An 18,248-nucleotide genomic window follows, 5' to 3' on the forward strand; every position below is an offset into this window, starting at 1 on the left:
GACATAGCCGCTATCGAGCTGCGCATGCGTAGCTACCAAGGAATAACGCGAAACATGGTGACTAAAGACATGTAAGTACTCTACTTTTGTTGTTTTTGAAAAGAAAACAACTCACTGCTGTTCTTTGTTCTTCTTTTAATGAAGAAATGTCGTCAAATTCTGATAAAACTGGCACTTTAGCAGCATTCATGCTAAACTCTTCTGCCATAATTCCAGCCTCTTGTTGCTGCTTGTTTCTGTCACCACTCTGCCATGCCTGGAAGTACTGCCCCTCGTCGCTGATTGGTCCTGTCATTTTCTAACCGGGCCCAAACAGTTCAAATGGGAACTTTGCAAGATGGATTCGCCAGTGGGGTATAATGCTGAAACCGGAAATCTGGTAAAGGTGGAAGGAATCATGAACAAGGAATGGTATGTGAAGATTTAGAAAGACAACCTCATGTAGTCAGCAGCTAAACTGGGTCTGGGTCGTCTCTTTGTCTTCCAGCACAGCAATAACCCAAAACATATGTGACTCCTGGTGAAGAACTATCTCCAGAAGACCAAAGTGGACCTTATTGACTGGCCTGAACAAAGCCCTGACTTGAATCCCACTGGGGGTGAACTGAGGGCCAAGGTCCATGCAAGAAGACCGTCCAGTCTGGAGGAGCTTGAGAGATTTGCCAAAGAAGAATGGGCTGGGATTCCTCAGGAGATGAGTCTGAGACTGGCTGAAAACTACAACAAACAACTGCTGGCTGTTATCCAACTAACAGGAGACACAACTGACTATTAACATCAGGGAATCATTATGTAGACCTTGGAAGTTTCACAAGCCAGATAATGTTAGCATTCAAAATAAAACTAGGAAAAGCAGTGTTAAAAATGTCTTGCTCTGTTTAGCAGCACTTGGAAAAACAGATATTGTCAAAGAGCTCCTAATAAAAAACTCTTTTTCAGTTTGTTTGCCAATCCTGTTCAGAGGTTATTAAAGTTGTTATATGGGAATTGGCTTTCAGAAAATAATCTTATTTATGATAAGAACTTATGCTTAACTTATGAGCAGGTAGCAAAACAACTGCAGAAAAGAGACTGAGAGGATGACAGGGAGTGAAAGGGAGATCTCAAATGAATAAGTTCACATAGCTTTATGTTTTAAATTCTTGTGAATATGAGGGGATTATAACTATTATAACTAAGTACGTTTAGAAGAGACACGAAGAAAGAGCCAAGCAATCCTACAAGTGACTTAGTTCTCTTAATTACTGTCCTGCAGAATAAAAGCATTATGTGAAACATGAGTAGCTGTGCAGGTAGTCTGCAGCTATCAGAAAAAAGCTGACAGACTCCAGGATACTCAAGTGCATGTAAACACAGCCAATGTCTGTATAAAGGATTCACAGTTCTTGTTTCAGGATACAGCAGGGTCAGGTCTTTCCTCTGAGGAAGACTCTAAATCCACAAGTACAGAATGAAATAATTGGAGACAGATACCACTGTGTCCACAGGGGGCACCAACATCAGTACAAACCAAAAGTTCTCACAAAAGCTTTGAATAATATATTTTAATCTTAAAGCGTTTGATCAATGATCAATAGATTGGACAGACAGAGTCTGTCAGACTGTGTCTCCATCTGTAGCCTAAATGACGCTTTGTGAATTGCTCAGCACTTGAAATTATTCAAGCATATTATTGGATTCATGTTTGGATAAATGATTGTGTGTAATCAAGGTCTTACACTCTGGTGCAGAGCTGTGATTGTGTCACCAACCCTCTCACACTAAATTATAGGTTATAAATAATGGATTCTAATTTTGTCAGAAAGCATCAGAAATGATAACCAATAGCAAATGGTGCAACAGTGTCATAATTAACCTTTTTCTTCTATTTTTGTTGTGCTTTATGTAGATCTTTTGCTGCATGGTCAATGTAAAATATACACTATATGGACAAAAGTATTCATCCACCTCGCCATTACACCAACACGAACTGTAATGACACTGTATTACAGTAAATGTACTTTATTATGGAGTCGGCCCCTTTTTTTACGGCTACAGCAGCCTCCGCTCTTCTTGGAAGGCTTTCCACAAGATTTTTGAGTGTTTCTGTGAGAATTTGTGCCCATTCATTCTGTAGAGCAATCATGAGCTCAGGCACTGATGTTGGACCAGAAGGCCTGGCTCACAATCTCCGTTCCAGTTCATCCCAAGTGTGTTTGATGGGGTTGTGATCAGGGCTCTTTGCAGGCCAGTCAAGGTCTTCCACACTGAACTCTTCAAACCATGTCTTTATAGTCCTTGCTTTGTGCACTGGGGCACAGTCATGTTGGAATAGAAAAGGGCCTTCCTCAAACTACTGCCGCACAGTTGGAGGAATAGCATTGGCCCCTCCTCCAGCAAACTTCAGTTGGCACAGTGCAGTCACGCAGGAAACCCTCTCCTCGCATCCGCCAAATCCAGACTCACCCATTTAACTGCTGAACAGAGAAGCGTTTTTGGTCACTCCACAGAACACGTTTCCACTGCTCCACAGTCCAGTGCCAGTGTGCTTCACAACCGCTCCATCTGACACTTGGCATTGGACTTGCTGATGTGAGTCTTGCATGCAGCTGCTGGGCAATGGAAGCCCATGAATAAAGCCCCTGCTGCAGTTTTCGTATTTACATTAATGCCAGTGGAAGTTCAGCACTCTTCAACTATGGAATCAGCAGTGTTGGAGACTTTTATGCACCACGCACCTTAGCAGTCTGTGATTTTACATGGTCTTCTGCTTCCTGGCTGAGTTGCTGTTGTTCCTTAATGCTTCCACTTTCTAATAATAAAGCTAACAGTTGTCCCTGAGCTCGTCATTATGACTATTTAGGATAACAAATGATTGCAAATGGAGACTTTTTGCAAACACAAACTCTTTTGCTTTGTGTTGAATATGTTAGCTGATATTGTTTATAGGTTCTCTTTATTTTGTCATGTTCTTTCCTCTTGTATTCTTCACAAATTTTAAGTAAGGATATCCATCCACAATCACCTGTTTTTCATGTTTTACTTAATAAGAGTGTTTTTATTAAAATGGTGTCAAATCATAACCACTGTACTCAGACCTCACTATGAAAGGTAAATTGTAAGCTTGCTGCATGACAAAGCTTTGCAGGTTAACAAAATAAGGTTGTTGTCCTGTATTTAATGCCATCACACTTTTGCAACATGTTTATTGCAAATCCTCATAGTGCATCAGTGAAATTGTAATTCCTTGTGCTGCCCTGTTCTGGGATTCTTTCTTTTGTAAATCTCAGCAGCTCTCTGGATCTTTTGGGAAATATAAACCACAGAAATGGTAGTTATCTTTTTTCATAGCCTCATTAAAGACACTCGGACTAACCTGGAGTTGTGTTTGTGTGTTTATCCATGCACACCTGCCTCTGTGTGTGGGTGCCGGCAGGTGGATCGTACAGAGGTGATCCGCAGCAGCAGCGGACCGGTCTTCTCCAAGATCTTCCTGGTGGATTATTACTTTGAGGAGGTGCAGAGGCTCCGCTTCGAGCTGCATGACATCAGCTCTGGAAACAACGGGCTCAGAGATGCTGACTTTCTGGGAGCCATGGAATGCACCTTAGGACAGGTCGGTGACCCGTACTGCAATCACACAAGTTTGTATGTGACTCCTGATCACTGTTGTGTGCCTCTACTCTCTGTCTCTACTGTATAAGTTTTCAATAACACAGAGACCTCCTAGAAGTCAGTGCACAAGCTAAATGATGCATGAAGTTTCAGGTCTATTTACACATGCACGGTAGGGTGAGTTTGAGGGCAAGAAAGTAGATGATATGAGCATATTAGTACAGGTGAATGCATGACATGAGTGCATTTATGTGCATGAGTGCATTAGCATCATATAGTATAGTATATTTATACAGCATGTCCATGCATATGCTGCTGGATGGATTATATAATACTTTGTGAAGTTGATTCAGCCTGTTGGGATATTAAACGTAGGTATCCGGTAATGTGAGTTTAATTATAAGGTGAGGGAGCAACTTTAAATTGGAGAGGCAAACTTTAGCCGTGCCTGGAATCCAAATGTGGCCATTTCACTTGAGGTCGTCCATTTTCACTATCTGCATTTACACCGAGCCGCCTCTGTCCTTGAGCCCTTGGCTTAAAAAGACCAGAGGGTGCTTTAAAATAATGTTTTCAAAGCACATTCTTATTTGCATATGCTAATGGATACAGCCTTGTTTCTCATTTAGTAGTGCTGCCTCCACTCCTGATGCCTTGCTTGAAATCAATATTTCAAGATTTGTTGCATGTACATGCTTCAAGAATATTGAAGAACATTAAAAAGAAAACCATGTTTGCGAGAGCGCTCATTAACCAGTTAAGTGAGTTGATTTCTGAAAATTAGGAGCTAAATCACAACAAGGGGAACAACAGAGAAAGCAGAGGGAACAAAGAGTCCAACATGTACTTAAGTGTTTGTTTCCACTTCTCACTGTTAGGGAGGCTATCAGCAGCACAAAGCTGGTGGATTTACAACACTTGTGAGGACCGCGATAATTGTCAAAGAAAGAAAGGATTTGGAAGGCGAGAGCGAGGGAAGTTTAGGGACTGGTGCCAACCTTTTTATGTGGATCTAAACACCAGTATTCTGCTTAATGTGGCTGATCAGAGGCCTTGTTAAGAAAAAAGCACCTTTGTGTTAATATGAAAGCAAATAGAGGCACCAATGGTAGCATTGTGGCATTTTTTCACATACCGTATCATTTTTCTTTGTGTGTTTGCAATATCATCACACACAGCATGCAAGCACTCAAACAAAACATGTTCTGAGAAGCATTCAAAATGCGCAATTAAGAGGCTGAATGTTACCAATATGCTTTTTCAATGAAGCCACGGATAATGATACCCTGACTCTGCAGCCCTGCAGGGTTTTATTTTGTCTTTCAGGGTACTGTTTAAAAAGGATGTCAGACATATTTGAGCATTTCTTATATTGAGAGCATGAAATATTTCTCAGGAGTTGGTGGAGACCTTAAATACTCATTGGGTGGCCTTAGAAAGCAAAACTCCCAATGAATGTTAATGCTGCTCTGTAGCTGCTGAATGTGTATATTGGCAATCAGCCATAATGGCAGGCAAGGGCAAATGCCACAAGCCATTTCCATTCAGAGAAATGAGCTGCAAACTCAGAAGCACTGCAAAAATGCAATAGCTTTTAGACATGTCCAAAACAAAGTTTTTGCTGCACGTACTGTCATTGGCAACAAACAACAACATATCTCAAACTCATTTGTCTTAATAGGAAGGGTTAGGATTTGTTAGGTAGGGGTCATTTCAGCTATAGAAGCATGATTATCCTACTCAGCCACCATTCATAAATTGATGAACCAGTGGCACCCACTTTAAAGTTATTCTAGGGCAATTAATGTCATATTTGATTGGACAGTCAAGAGTGATGGCAACTATTAGGAGGAGAGAGAGGGAAAAGGGTCTGACTGCAGCTTTTACATGTGGCATGTGGACAGGAGGTTTTGATAATTGGGAGTCCCCAGGCAAAGACGGATGTGAAACCTTTCTCTATTTAACTAAAAGAAATCATAGCAAGAGAACAAAAACACTTGAAACATCCCTTTCCAGTTGGCACCAGGGCACACAAAGCTCTAAAATACAGTTACACAAATGCCCAACGGTTCTTGCTTATTAACTTTTAGAAGAACATCATGACTCATTCTCTCCTCACACTTAACATGTCTCTAGGCCAGGTCTGCCTTATAAGAAAAAACACATGCAGTGCTGTGCACACGTTTTAGGCATGTTTGGGCCAAAAATTGAAGCTGAAGTGCATGTGGATTGATGAGGGAAACATCAGACGGGTGGATTGACGCAACCCCAGTTGGCTCTGGATGTCCTTGCATGTTACCAGGGGCAGGGGAAAATGATCTGTTGAAAAAATAACAAAGTCCACGCCTTTAGAGCACAGTAAGGGGTGGATGTGGCAAGTTAGCATGGCCTAGGGTACCCTAGGGTGGGTAGTATGGTTGCAATGAGCCCCTGGTCATGCTCTGAATGTTTCAAGAGCCTGAAAACTGTGAACAGTCTCCGGACATCAGGTCCTGTAATGAATCCTTCCTACACGGCTAAAGCGTATGAACACATCTGTAAATACTCACTATTGGTGCAGTATCAGTTCTTCTACCACAGATCATACATTTATATTACGTAACTGCGTTCCACATTACCACACAGAAGCCCACCAGCTCATTCTTTTGATCTGTCTATATGGATGTACACAACTATAATCTACTTAATCCTCTCTGTATTTCAGTATCAGCTAACGATAATGTTGCATTGCTCTGTTTTCTAGCAGTCATGGTTGTTTTGACCCACCTACCCCTTTCCAGTCCCAGTGCAGTTTCAGCAGATGGCTGTCAACATGAGTCCGGTTCTACTTGAGGTCCATGCCCATTAAAGGAAAAGTTTTGCTCACCACTGTAACAAGGCTAAATATCGCTTGTGCTGAGCTCATGGTGATACGTTCTTTGAAGGGTTTGGAGCTACCCGTGGGGCCAGGGGTCCTCCCAGGGACTTTTTTTTGGATAATCAAAACCTATTTTGATGCTATTTTATTCACTTTTGGCCCCTTGTTTACATTCAAAATAAAGGTCTTAATCACTTTAAGTAGGACGGACAAATATCCCAGACGAATACATCTAGAGTGTCTATATCTTGAAGCCCCTTGGAGCACAAGGTCCCAGATAGTTATCAGTCTAGTTAAGCTGAACTGCCCAGAAATTGTCTTTTAATTCAGAGCCGTAACAGAATATTGGTATTTGTTACCTGTTCTAATATTGTTTTGGGGCTCTATTAGATAGGACATATAGAGGGAAAGATCAGGGGATAGCATGCACCATACAGCACCAAGATGGGTAGTCTTGTTGGTGGCTATTGTAGTAAGAACTACAGCCTTCTTACATTGGACCCCTTTTCTACCAACACCTTTTATCAAGCCAAACACCTTTATCATATCACTAAATGCCTGTCTTGTGCTTCTTTGTCCAGTCTATGCCATAGTGCCCTTCACCAGTGGTTTTCAACCTTTTTTTTGCTCAGGGCTCACCTAAGGTTAAGACAAAATCTCAAGGCACACCAAATTCATATTGATAAAAATAGACTCTTTAAATAATGTCACAGTCAAGGCCACCCATAAGGGGGGATAAAGGGATGAGCTTTCTGAGTCCCAGTCAACTGGGTAAGTAAAAGTAGCACAAATAAATAATTTCTGAACCCAACAATAGCTTGCCACACTTTTCAGCTCAAAATGAGGGAACTGTTAGAGAGGATCAAACACACATGCATTTATATCATTAATACATCACAACTGGTTAGGGCCCATTCATTGGGTTTTTCAGGGGCTCAGCTCATTCTGTGGGTAGACCTGGTTACAGTACTTTTCATAAATTTGTAGTATTAGGTTGTACTAATTCCCAAGGCACACCTAGTCTTGCCTCAAGGCACATTAGTGCACCTTGCTACACCATTTGAGAGCCACTGCCCTACACCATTATCCAAATCATTCTGCAATACTCCGCCCCAATGCTACTCTGCAGTATGATTTTTATGCCAGTTCCTGGTCCTTGTACTACATTTCTTGTTTGTTTTTGTACAGGTAACCATGGCAACTGAAGCCTAGTACATTATGTTGGAGATGGAGCTGATAAATATTGAGCTGATTAAACAGCAGGTATTAAGAATAGAAATAGAGAGGCAGGGATGGAAAAGTGATTTCAGCTGAGGTAGAGAACGGGGGAATCTTTGCACTGGTTTGGCCACTGGGACATGAATGAGGAAAGGCATGCCTGATATTTTCAGGTGTCAGCAAGTAGATTTGACTAGTTGTTTTTTTTTTCTCACACCAGAGTACACACAATATGCTTGTAGACACTCCTCAGACACCAACAGTCACCAGTGCAACCAGTGGACCGATCACAGGGCTTGTGGTCCGTCTTGTTTCGATGCGTAGTCATATTTTTCAGGAGGTGCACATCAGCTACACGTGTAGGCTTCCTCATGGTTCAGGGCTACATGGGCCTACGGCATAGGTTATGATGTAGCTTCTAAGCAGACGTCTAAATTAGGCTTTACCCTGTCCTGTTTTGTGCAGCCAGCTCTCCACATAATGCACATAAACGGATGCTTCTTCCCCTATTTATTTCCCCACCACCTCATTTTGAACAATGGCTGTAATAGAGGAAAAACAGTCTGAGTACATGGGGCTAGTGTTGTGTTCACGCTTTTTTGCTGCCTTAAGTAACTAGTTAACAAGTTATTGCTGGTTTGAGGGAAAATTTAAAGCAGGAATGCTCCCTCTTCCTTCAGGAACTAATGAATATTTTAAGCACTCTGTCTAATCACATGCAAGGCTTCACCTACAAATCTTCTTTCAGCAAAACAAGCCTGAATGTAAACACTACAGTAATTAGCCTCCAAAGTTAAACACATTTGAATTCTTTTGTCTATTTAAAGTCAAGAAACCCTTTTATTAACATAATCTGGCTTTCTGGCCAAAAACCCCTCTTTAATGTCAAAATACAAATAGATTTCTACAAAGTAACATCAATTAAACAGAAATATGTAACATAAGTGACTGCATAAATATTCACCCCCTTTAAAGTGGCTTAACTTACTCACCAGAGGTCCAGCCATTTGATGCTTGTAGTCCCTCAGTTAGTGAAATGGTGATCCCCTGAGAGCAGTGAATGTGCCCCAGTGATTGTAGTGTAAGACTGGTAACTGGTTAATCAATATTCCTGGCTACCATTACACCATGAAGACAAAGGAACACTCCAAGCAACTCAGAGAAAAGGTTATTGTTCAGTATGAGTCAGGGGATGGATACAAAAACATTTCCAAGGCACTGAACAAGTTCAGAGTTCAGTTAAGTCCATCATCAAGGAATATGGGACATGTAAATCTGCCTGGATCAGGCCATTCTTACAAACTGAGTTAGTGTGCAAGAAGGAGACTAGTGAGAGAGGCCACCAAGACACCTATGACTACTCTGAAGGAGTTACAAGCTTCAGCAGCTGAGATGGGAGAGACTCTGCATGCAGCAACTGTTGGCCGGGTTCTTCATCAGTCAAAGCTTTATGGGAGAGTGGTAAAGAGAAAGCCACTGTTGAAGAAAACTCAGATTAAATCTGGACAAGAGTTCACCAAAAGGCATTTGGGAGACTGTGTAGTCAAGTGGTAGAACGGTCTTTAGTCTGATGAGATCAAAATGATCCTTTTTTTAGCTATCAGACACAACGCCAAACACTGCACATGACCACAAACACATCAACCCCACTGAGAAGCATGGTGGTGGCAGCATCATGCTGTAGGGTTGCTTCTCTGCAGCCGGCCCTGAAAGGCTTGCAAGGTGGAGGGTAGAAATGAATGTGGCAAAATGTAAGAAAATCTTGGAGGACACTATTATTCAGACTGCAAGAGAACTACGGCTTGGGAGAAGATTTATTTTCCAGCAAGACAGTGAATGTTCTGGAGTGGTCCAGTCAAAGCCCAGACCTCAATCCAACAGAGAATTTGTGGCTGGACTTGAAAAGGGCGGTTCATGCACGATCTGTGTGCAACCGGACAGAGCTTTGAGCAGTTTAGTTAAGAAGAATGGTGGGAAGTTTCAGTGTCCAGATTTGTAAGCCTGATTGAGACCTGTCCACACAGACTCAGTGCTGTGATTGCAGCCAAAGGTGACTCTACTAAATTCTGACTTGAAGGGGGCTAATATTTATGCTGTCATTTATTTTATTCAGGCTCTGTATTTGGGGTTGAATCAAGTTGTTTCCTTTCATTTAAAAGTATTTCAATGATGACATCACACTGCACTAGTTTGTAGCCTCCACATGTTGTTTTTGTTCCACTGTCAGTCTTTTCATGTCAGTCACCCTTGTGAACTTGAGTCGTCTCCTTTGCATGAAACACCTGGCCAACTCCCAGTAGTAAAAGGTGAGACGAGTCAAAGAGCTGACAGATCAAACCAGAGATACAACAACAGAGAAAATTACATTTGACAGGTACAGAGAGAGGTGACTCAACCATGCCGCTTTATGTCCACTGGGTTTGTAGGAAGGCAGAGAGCCAGCATAAAGAAAAGCCGCTGGGTGACACCAGGGTGACACTAACAGGGCCCAGAGCTGTCCGCGGTTTGAATCACTGAGTCTGTGTTTCTCTGTTTCAGATCGTCTCTCAGAGGAAACTGACCAAAGCTCTACTCAAGCAGGGAAACACTGCAGGGAAGTCTTCCATAACGGTATGACAGCGTGTGTTCCCAAAGTCTGCTACACACATATCTCACACACACAATGTGCAAATCAAGCATGCACCACCTCTTGCACTCAGACACTCCAAGGATAATTAATTTGACGATGTTGCCTATTCGGTCTGCTCTGTTCCTCATTTCCATCTCATTTTCTCTCACCTACTTGTCCTACTTCTCTACTTTTACCTCTCTCCCTCTTTAAAGGTGACAGCAGAGGAGCTGTCGGGTAACGACGATTACGTCGAACTCTCCTTCAGTGCTCGTAAGCTAGATGACAAGGTTTGTGCTGTGTGGGTTTCCTTTAAATATGGGAGGAATTAACGCTCTGCAAATGGATGGAGGCAGGTGCGCGAGTGAAGAAGTGTGTGGGTGGAGGGCCTTGGGATTTGGTGATGAAGCAACTTGCACACAATACACTAGAGAACAATCTGGCATTAGAGGAGGCACGCTGAGATAGGTGGCCACCTTCTCCCTCCCCTAATAACCTCCCTCCTATCTCAGCTCACAAAGATAACTTTATTAATTTTCAGCCTCCGCACACACACATGGCTACGGATGACTAACCCAAACAAGTTGTGCCTTAGGGGAAAGATGGAAGAAAGAACGGGAGGGGTGGGTAAATTGGAGAAGACAGGAAAGAGATGAGTGGAAGAAAGAGAAAGGGTGGAAAACGGGGTGAAAAGATGTTTCTGTAGCGTGTGAATGATTTATGGAGATCAGAGACAGGTCTGATGCAACGCCTTGCATATCTGGTTTTTCCCTCCACAGGATTTCTTCAGCAAGTCAGACCCTTTTCTGGAAATTTTCAGAATAAACGATGATGGGACTGAGTCGCTCGTACACAGAACTGAGGTGATTATATTCACACTCAAACAAACATTATTTCCTTCTTATGCCTTGTTGTTAATAAAAACTGTGACGCTTTCTGCTCTGGTAGACGGTCATGAACAACCTCAGCCCAGTTTGGAAATCCTTCAAAGTTTCTCTGAACACACTCTGCAGTGGAGACCAAGACAGGGAGCTGAAGGTGAGTCTGTTTCTCCACACCAGTACTGATTCCAGTCTGGGACACGGCCCAAAAATCAGCGTCTTATTTGTCGGGGACAGTGCACAGTAACGAACATGGACATGTAAAATCAGTGTTAATTTTGGCAGCTATTTTTAATTTTAGTCTTAGTCTTTAGATGAAATGTCTTTTAGTTTTAGTCCCATTTTAGTCATTTCTACCCTTTTAAGTTATAGTCTAGTTTTAGTTGACAAAAACTCGATACATTTTAGTCTAGTTTTAGACCATAAAAAGTCCTCATATTTTAGTCTTTACTTTTAGTCCAAGCATTTATTCTCTTGCCTCAATCTGGTACCAAATCCTGGTAGTGTGTTCTATGCACTCTGCCAAGCCTGGGGTCCCTGCTTTCTACAGCTGAGAGGCTGAATAGCAACAGATGCATTGTTTTTTGACAGATTTACCACAAGTAGAGAAATATCATGGATTTAGACTGCCCAACGAAAACTAAATTATATTTTAGTCTAGTTTTAGTCATCGAGATGAAAACTAAACTTACCTTTGGTCAGTTTAATGCTGCATTCGATTGTACTCAGAACTCAGATAAATCCGACCTCCGAATCGGAAAAGTGCAATAGAACGGCCCTTGAGCTTGGGACTTCGATTCAGGAATTCGGGTAAGATCCAAGCAGCCCGAGTCGGTCGGAATGGCGTAGCAAAATGGCATCGCACATCATGAGAGTCACTTTCTCCTCAACTTTAAATTTTATGTGTCGTCTAATTTAGCATTTGTGTTACTACAGTACAGGCCTCTGCACAACTCGCTTTGATGCCCGTATGAGTTCAATGACGCATGCAGGATTCCCCTCACTGTGGTCATACTTACAGCATATGATGTTTCTCTTTCTCTCTCTCCCTCAAGTACATAATATATTTCCCCAACAGTAATTTTTGATCCTCGAAAAAACATCCAAACAAACATCAGCTTACTGTGGCCGGCCATGTTTTCCAAGCTTATGCAATGAAACTCATTTACCTCGGAAGTCGGAATTTCCGACCCGAATCTTTCCAAGTTCCGAGTACAGTTGAACACAGCATTAGTCATCACAGATCTATTTTTGTTAGTCTTTGTCCAGTTTTTGTCATGGGTAAAAAGTCTGTCGACTTATAGTTTTAGTCATGGTTTTAGTTGACGAAACTAACACTGATGTAAATGTGCCAGATTGTAGCCATAGGCTAATTTGTAGTCCCTGGCAGGTTGATGGTATACATGATATAAAAGTGAACATCAAGCGTGTACATAATGAAATTATACATAAAATCAGACATCAAGAGGCCAAACAACATTAACAGTACAATATACAGAAGATGGCTTTGTGACTTTGCTTCAGACTGACCAGGATTAAAGTGACCATTGTAGTTAAAGTGCATAAAGCAGATGGTAAAGTGCTAAGGTGCTGAAGTACTGCACATGATCATGAATGTGCTTAAGGAAATTGCACATTTGTCCTTGGCCTGTTTATTTAAAGTGTTATGATTACACAGAAGTTGCATGCACAGATATGTTTTTCCATGTATTAGTGCACAGGGATAGCAGGATGACACAGCTTTTAGACTATATTTGTAGTGCTTTATCAACTGATGACAATAATGCATTTTTTTAGTTAACATTTATTTAACCAAGAGTATTCCCATTGAGATATAAATATCTCTTTTACAAGGGAGCCCAGGCCAAGACAACAACATAAGTTTCACACATGTGACATTAAACAGGACACAAAAACAAAGATTACATCAATCAACAAATCAGCAGTTTTCAGAAAATCACGTGCACATACTGGTCAAATGTCCCCTAATTCATTTTCTACTGAAATCCAAAAAAATCCAAATTTCCATAAAATTTAACAATATATACTTTTTGTAGCTGAATTGATACATTAGGTGTTTTTGGTAACTGATAGTCTACTTAAGGGCATTTTTATCATATATCAGATTGTATTCAGAATTGTTTTTAGTAATTATTGATCCTATTGATGAGATAGAGCTATCACAAAAGTATGTATCAAATACGATACAACAGGCTTTAAGGGGTTAAGATGACCTCATAACTCAGACCAAGATGACAGAGCAAAAACATTTAAGCTCTTTGACCAAAGACAAAGCGAGTTCGAGGAATCTCATACATGATAAATCCATGAGAATGAAGATTGCAGCTACTGACAGCTTTTGGAGTCGGTAAAGAACAAAGATAAGACAGTAATTCATGTAAAATAGCCTCATAAAGAAAGATATACCAATGTTCCATCCTTCTATTGTATGTGGAAGACCAACCGAGTTTCTAATAAAAAACACAATGATGGACTCAGACCAGTGACAAATCACAAGGAAGCATGGTACACTGAGTCCAACATTTTCAGAGAACATGAGGTAGCATGCATGTAAAGAACATCCCCATAATCAAATACAGACAAAAATGTTGCTTGAATAAGTTTCTTCCTTGCAACGAAACAAAAACAGCGTTTGTTTCGATTGAAGAAACCCAGTTTCACCCTCGGTTTCTTTGCAAGACAATTAATATGTTGATTGAAAGACAGATTTTCTTCCAGCAAAAAGAAAAGATATCTATGTTTGAACACATTTAATTGCCTCATTGTTTAAGGTAAAAAACTGAGCATTGTCCTGAATGTGTGACTTAGACCTTGAAGAGCACATCATTTTGGTCTTGTTGGCATTAAGTATAAGTCTTAAATCAAAATGGTTTCTCTGGACAACATTAAAGGCTGCCTGGAGTTTGTTTGTTGCACTTTCTAAAGAAGAAGACAACGCATACATCACTGTATCGTCTGTATAGAAATGAAACTTTGCATCAGTAACATTTATACACAACTTGTTTGTATTGATAAAATTCTGTGTTGAATACAGTAAAAACAACAAGGCGTCTTCAGCTGGGGACCTCCTGCAAGCACTAGGGCAGTTTGAGGCTGAGTTTCCATTAGCCAGTGTTTACTGGTCTGGCAGATGTCCGCCCGAGAAAGAGATTAACTGCTGAAATGTCTGGCTGAAAAATATGCCAATTACCAAATAGGTAAATAGTGAATAATTACATATATTACATAATGTGTCACCTATAGAAGATTTGTTGCAGGAATCCTTTAATATAAACTCAAAAGTAGTTTTGCTACAATCCACTTCCTGTTTGTTGCTGGAGTTGTTTATTCATAACACAACACATGGCTAAATTAGGTGGATGACGTCAAACAAAGCATATCAGGGGGACTTTTGAGCTACTGAAAACTATGCAGGGAAATCAGCAGTATTGAAGGATTGTGAGTTAGTCATTGCTGCAGGTGACAAAGACGCCAGAATTGCAGACAGCTGAGCAGCACAAACACTGATGCAGCCAGAACAGCCAGGACAAGGACGGGCCTGGGGTGAGCAGAGAGTTGTAGAGTACCTCCACGAGTGAGAAATAACATCCATTTATAAGATAAAGTGGACCTGTATTCAACACAGAATTATGTCATACAGAAAGGCGTGGATCGTTAGGGCCAATGGTGAGAGCACCATCTCACTTCCCCGGGGCTGGGTGTTCATGCTTGGTGCGTCCCGGCTAATCAGTAGCAACATGGGAAGAGCCATTGATGAGAGCAGGATTGCACTGAACTATCCATAGTGGACGTTTTTTGTCTTTTTTGGACTTCTCAAAATAAGTCATGATGGCTGGGTTAACTGTTTCAGATGAGGTTACAGTTGAGATCACCAGTTTGTGATAGTTTATGGGAGAATTGATGGTAAGACTCAATTTTCAGTTGTAATGTAGAGTTTTAACGTGGTGGCTCAACAAAGCACTGGTTAGTTATTTGTTTGGACAATACATTGGTGTTTTCAGTGGAGGATGGTATTTGGTCATTTTAAGTAGCTAAGTTTTGGTAGCAGCAAATGTGCTAACAGGCTAACTTAGAGCTTATTGAGTGAATGCGAAGCTAAGTACTGTTGTTTATTTGTTAATTGTAGGCATATAGTATATTGTGCAACTGACTGCATGTGTATAAGGAAAAGCTCATAAGTTATGGTAGCAGCTGATGTGATAATGGGCTAACTTAGAGCCAACAGTGCTAATTTGAAGTTAAGTGCTCTTGTTGTTTGTTAGTAAATGTAGGCATATATTATGCAACTGACTGCATGCATGTAAGGAAAAGCTTACATTTCCATTCTGTCTGTTTAGACTACTTACACAAAAGAGGAACTGCGGTCTACTGTCAGCTCAGTTTCTGCTGTCTCGGTCTTGGGTCAGGTTCAGAAATTATGTGTCACCAGTCCAGTTTTAGTGCAGATATGAAGCTGTATAGAGGTGTTTCTGTTTTAATATGTTTTATTGCTGTTAGATACAGGTTATTGGTCACATGGCTATCTATAACAAATGTTCAGTTGTTGTTCTAAATGTCTGAAAGTCCCAGACCTGCTGGACATTTTAGCCAAAGACAAAAAAGTTTAGTGGAAACTTTGAGTTTAGATCAGGATAAAGGTCAGTCCTTCCAAGTCCAAGGCGTTGGTTCTCTGCCAGCAAACAATGGATTGCTCTCATTGAGTGGGGAGTGATTTTTTGCCCCAAGTGAAAGAGTTCAAGTATCGCCAGGTCTTGTGCATAAGTGAGGGTAGAATTGGCTGTGAGACTGACAGGCAGATTGGTGCATGTTGTACCGGACTGCTGTGGTGAAGAGGGAGCTCAGATGAAAGACAAAGCTTTTGATTTTCTGGTCAGTCTTTGTCCCAACCATCACCTATGGCCATGAACTTTGGGTTCACAAAAAGACCAAAGAATAACATCACAGATTCAAGCTGTCAAAAAGAGAAGGAGCCAGTTGAGGTGGTGCGGCATCAGATCAGGATTTCTTCTGGTCACCTCCCTGTGAAGGTCTTCCAGGCACACTCAACTGGGAGGAGACCCTGGGGTAAATGCCTCAGAATCCCCCAGGAAAATCTGGAAAATATTGTTGGAGATGTCTGGGCTGACCTGCCCTGGAGAAGTGGGAAAAAAAAGATACACTACAGCAACATGACTAAAGCAGCAACTGACACCAAAGCTGTTTTCATCCATTTACAACATGAATGTATTTATACCTGTTGTTTTTTTAAATCAGACCATTTTTGTCAACCCTAATTTTGCATGTTTAGTTGAGCGGCTCTATACCAAAATATTGAGTTTGAATTTGTAAACAAAGTAAATTTTGTTTTCCATCCTATACTGCCATGTCTTCTGATGTGTCTCTCTCCATAACAGCTCAATAGAGTATGATCACCACTTAAATTGCCATCCAAACTGATCAGCAGCATGCACTGGCACATTTATCCTGACTAATAACGGCCTAAAACCTACTCAGCCTGATTTTAATTAATCTATCAAACATCTGATATTGTTTTAATAAGCAGGCACACGCTGAAAGACTCTGAATGTTGCTAAGCGACTTAGATACAGCTGCCACTGCAAGAAACAGAATCAATTTAAGCACAGAAACAATCTATGTAGTCAAAAAGACTTCTGTGGTCTTCCTTCTGAAAGTGATTATAATTTTTTTTAGATTTTTTACAACTAAAATTCCCCAAAAGTTGTGGCACTGTGTAAAACAAATAAAAACAGATTGCAATGATTGTCAAATCTCATATTTTATTAACAATAGAACATAAACATCATATCAGATGTCTAAACTGAGACATTTTCCATTACATGACAAAATATTAGCTCATTTTGAATCTGATGGCAGCAACACATCTCAAAAAGGTAGAGGCAGAGCCATTTTTACCATTGTGTAGCATCCCCTCTTCTTTTAACAACAGTCTGTAAATGTCTGGGAAGGGAGGAGACCAGTTACTGGAGCTTTGGGAGAGGAATGCTGTCCCATTCTTGTCCGATGTAGGATTCTAGCTGCTCAACAGTCTTGGGTCTTCTTTGCTGGAATATTTCCTTTTATGATGCTCTAAATGTTTTCTATTGGTGAAAGGTCTGAACTAGTTCAGCAACGAGACTCTTCTACTGTGAGGCCACAGGCTGGACTCAAAACCCAGGCAGCCTGCATACACTGGGCACAATCAAACTGCTTGACCACCTCCACCCCATTATGCTTGTTTTTTAATGCAGTGCCACCTGAGGGTCCGAAGATCATGAGCATCCAATACTGACCTTTGGATTTGTCCCTTGCTCACAGAGATTTTTTTTTACCAGATTCTCTGAATCTTTTGATGATATTATGGACTGTTAAATGGTCAAATTTTCAAAGTCTTTGCAATTTTACGTTGAGGGACATCTTTCTGAAATTGTAACTCTTTTTACACCCAGTCATGTGACTGACCTGTTAGCAATTAACCTTAATAGTTGCAAAATGCTCCTCCAGTGAGCTGCATGGCAGTACAGGGGTACAGCAAGAGGATTCGTTGTTTGCACCCTGGTCAGGACCTTTCTGTGCAGAGTTTGCATGTTCTCTGGCTACTTATTACTACCTACTGTCATGTTTGCCATCACTGGGTTTGATGCCAATATGCTGTGTTTGACTGGTGAAAAATATGTGCAAGGAACTGAACTTTTATTTTGATTGTCAGACAAGACAAAAATTACACTCCAAGTCAGGAAGTTAATGCAGACAACTGCAGTTGTAACGAAAGATGGACAGATTAATATGAGCTTTACATGCGCCATATTTGCTTATTATTGGCTGACAGGAATTTCAGTAAAATGTTGAGTCACTGCTAATAAAAACTGTTTCAATATCTGTAGTTGGGGTTGTTTCAATATGGATTTAAAGACAAAAGATACACTAAATACCACAACATATTTTTCTCTGCACATTTTCTGCATTTATAAATCTTCTTAGGGCCAAATTACAGGGTGTGGGGGGCCTGATGTGGCCCTCGGGCCTCTAAGTGATGATCATTGCTCTATAGGTTACTTTGTGACTCTTAATT

At 40.9% G+C, this 18,248-nt stretch overlaps 1 protein-coding gene across 1 annotated transcript in view; it reads left to right on the forward strand.

Annotated features, from left to right (window-relative positions):
• Positions 1–18,248, forward strand: part of cpne4b (copine IVb) — a 52,148-nt gene that overhangs the window by 14,372 nt on the left and 19,528 nt on the right. Inside the window, exons 3-7 of the mRNA XM_041809170.1 lie at positions 3,416–3,595; positions 10,208–10,279; positions 10,493–10,567; positions 11,057–11,140; positions 11,226–11,315. Of these exons, the coding sequence (XP_041665104.1) occupies positions 3,416–3,595; positions 10,208–10,279; positions 10,493–10,567; positions 11,057–11,140; positions 11,226–11,315 (501 nt within the window). The remainder of the gene's footprint in view (positions 1–3,415; positions 3,596–10,207; positions 10,280–10,492; positions 10,568–11,056; positions 11,141–11,225; positions 11,316–18,248) is intronic.

This window comes from Cheilinus undulatus, linkage group 16 (genome assembly GCF_018320785.1).
Source record: "Cheilinus undulatus linkage group 16, ASM1832078v1, whole genome shotgun sequence".
Lineage (NCBI taxonomy): Eukaryota > Metazoa > Chordata > Actinopteri > Labriformes > Labridae > Cheilinus > Cheilinus undulatus.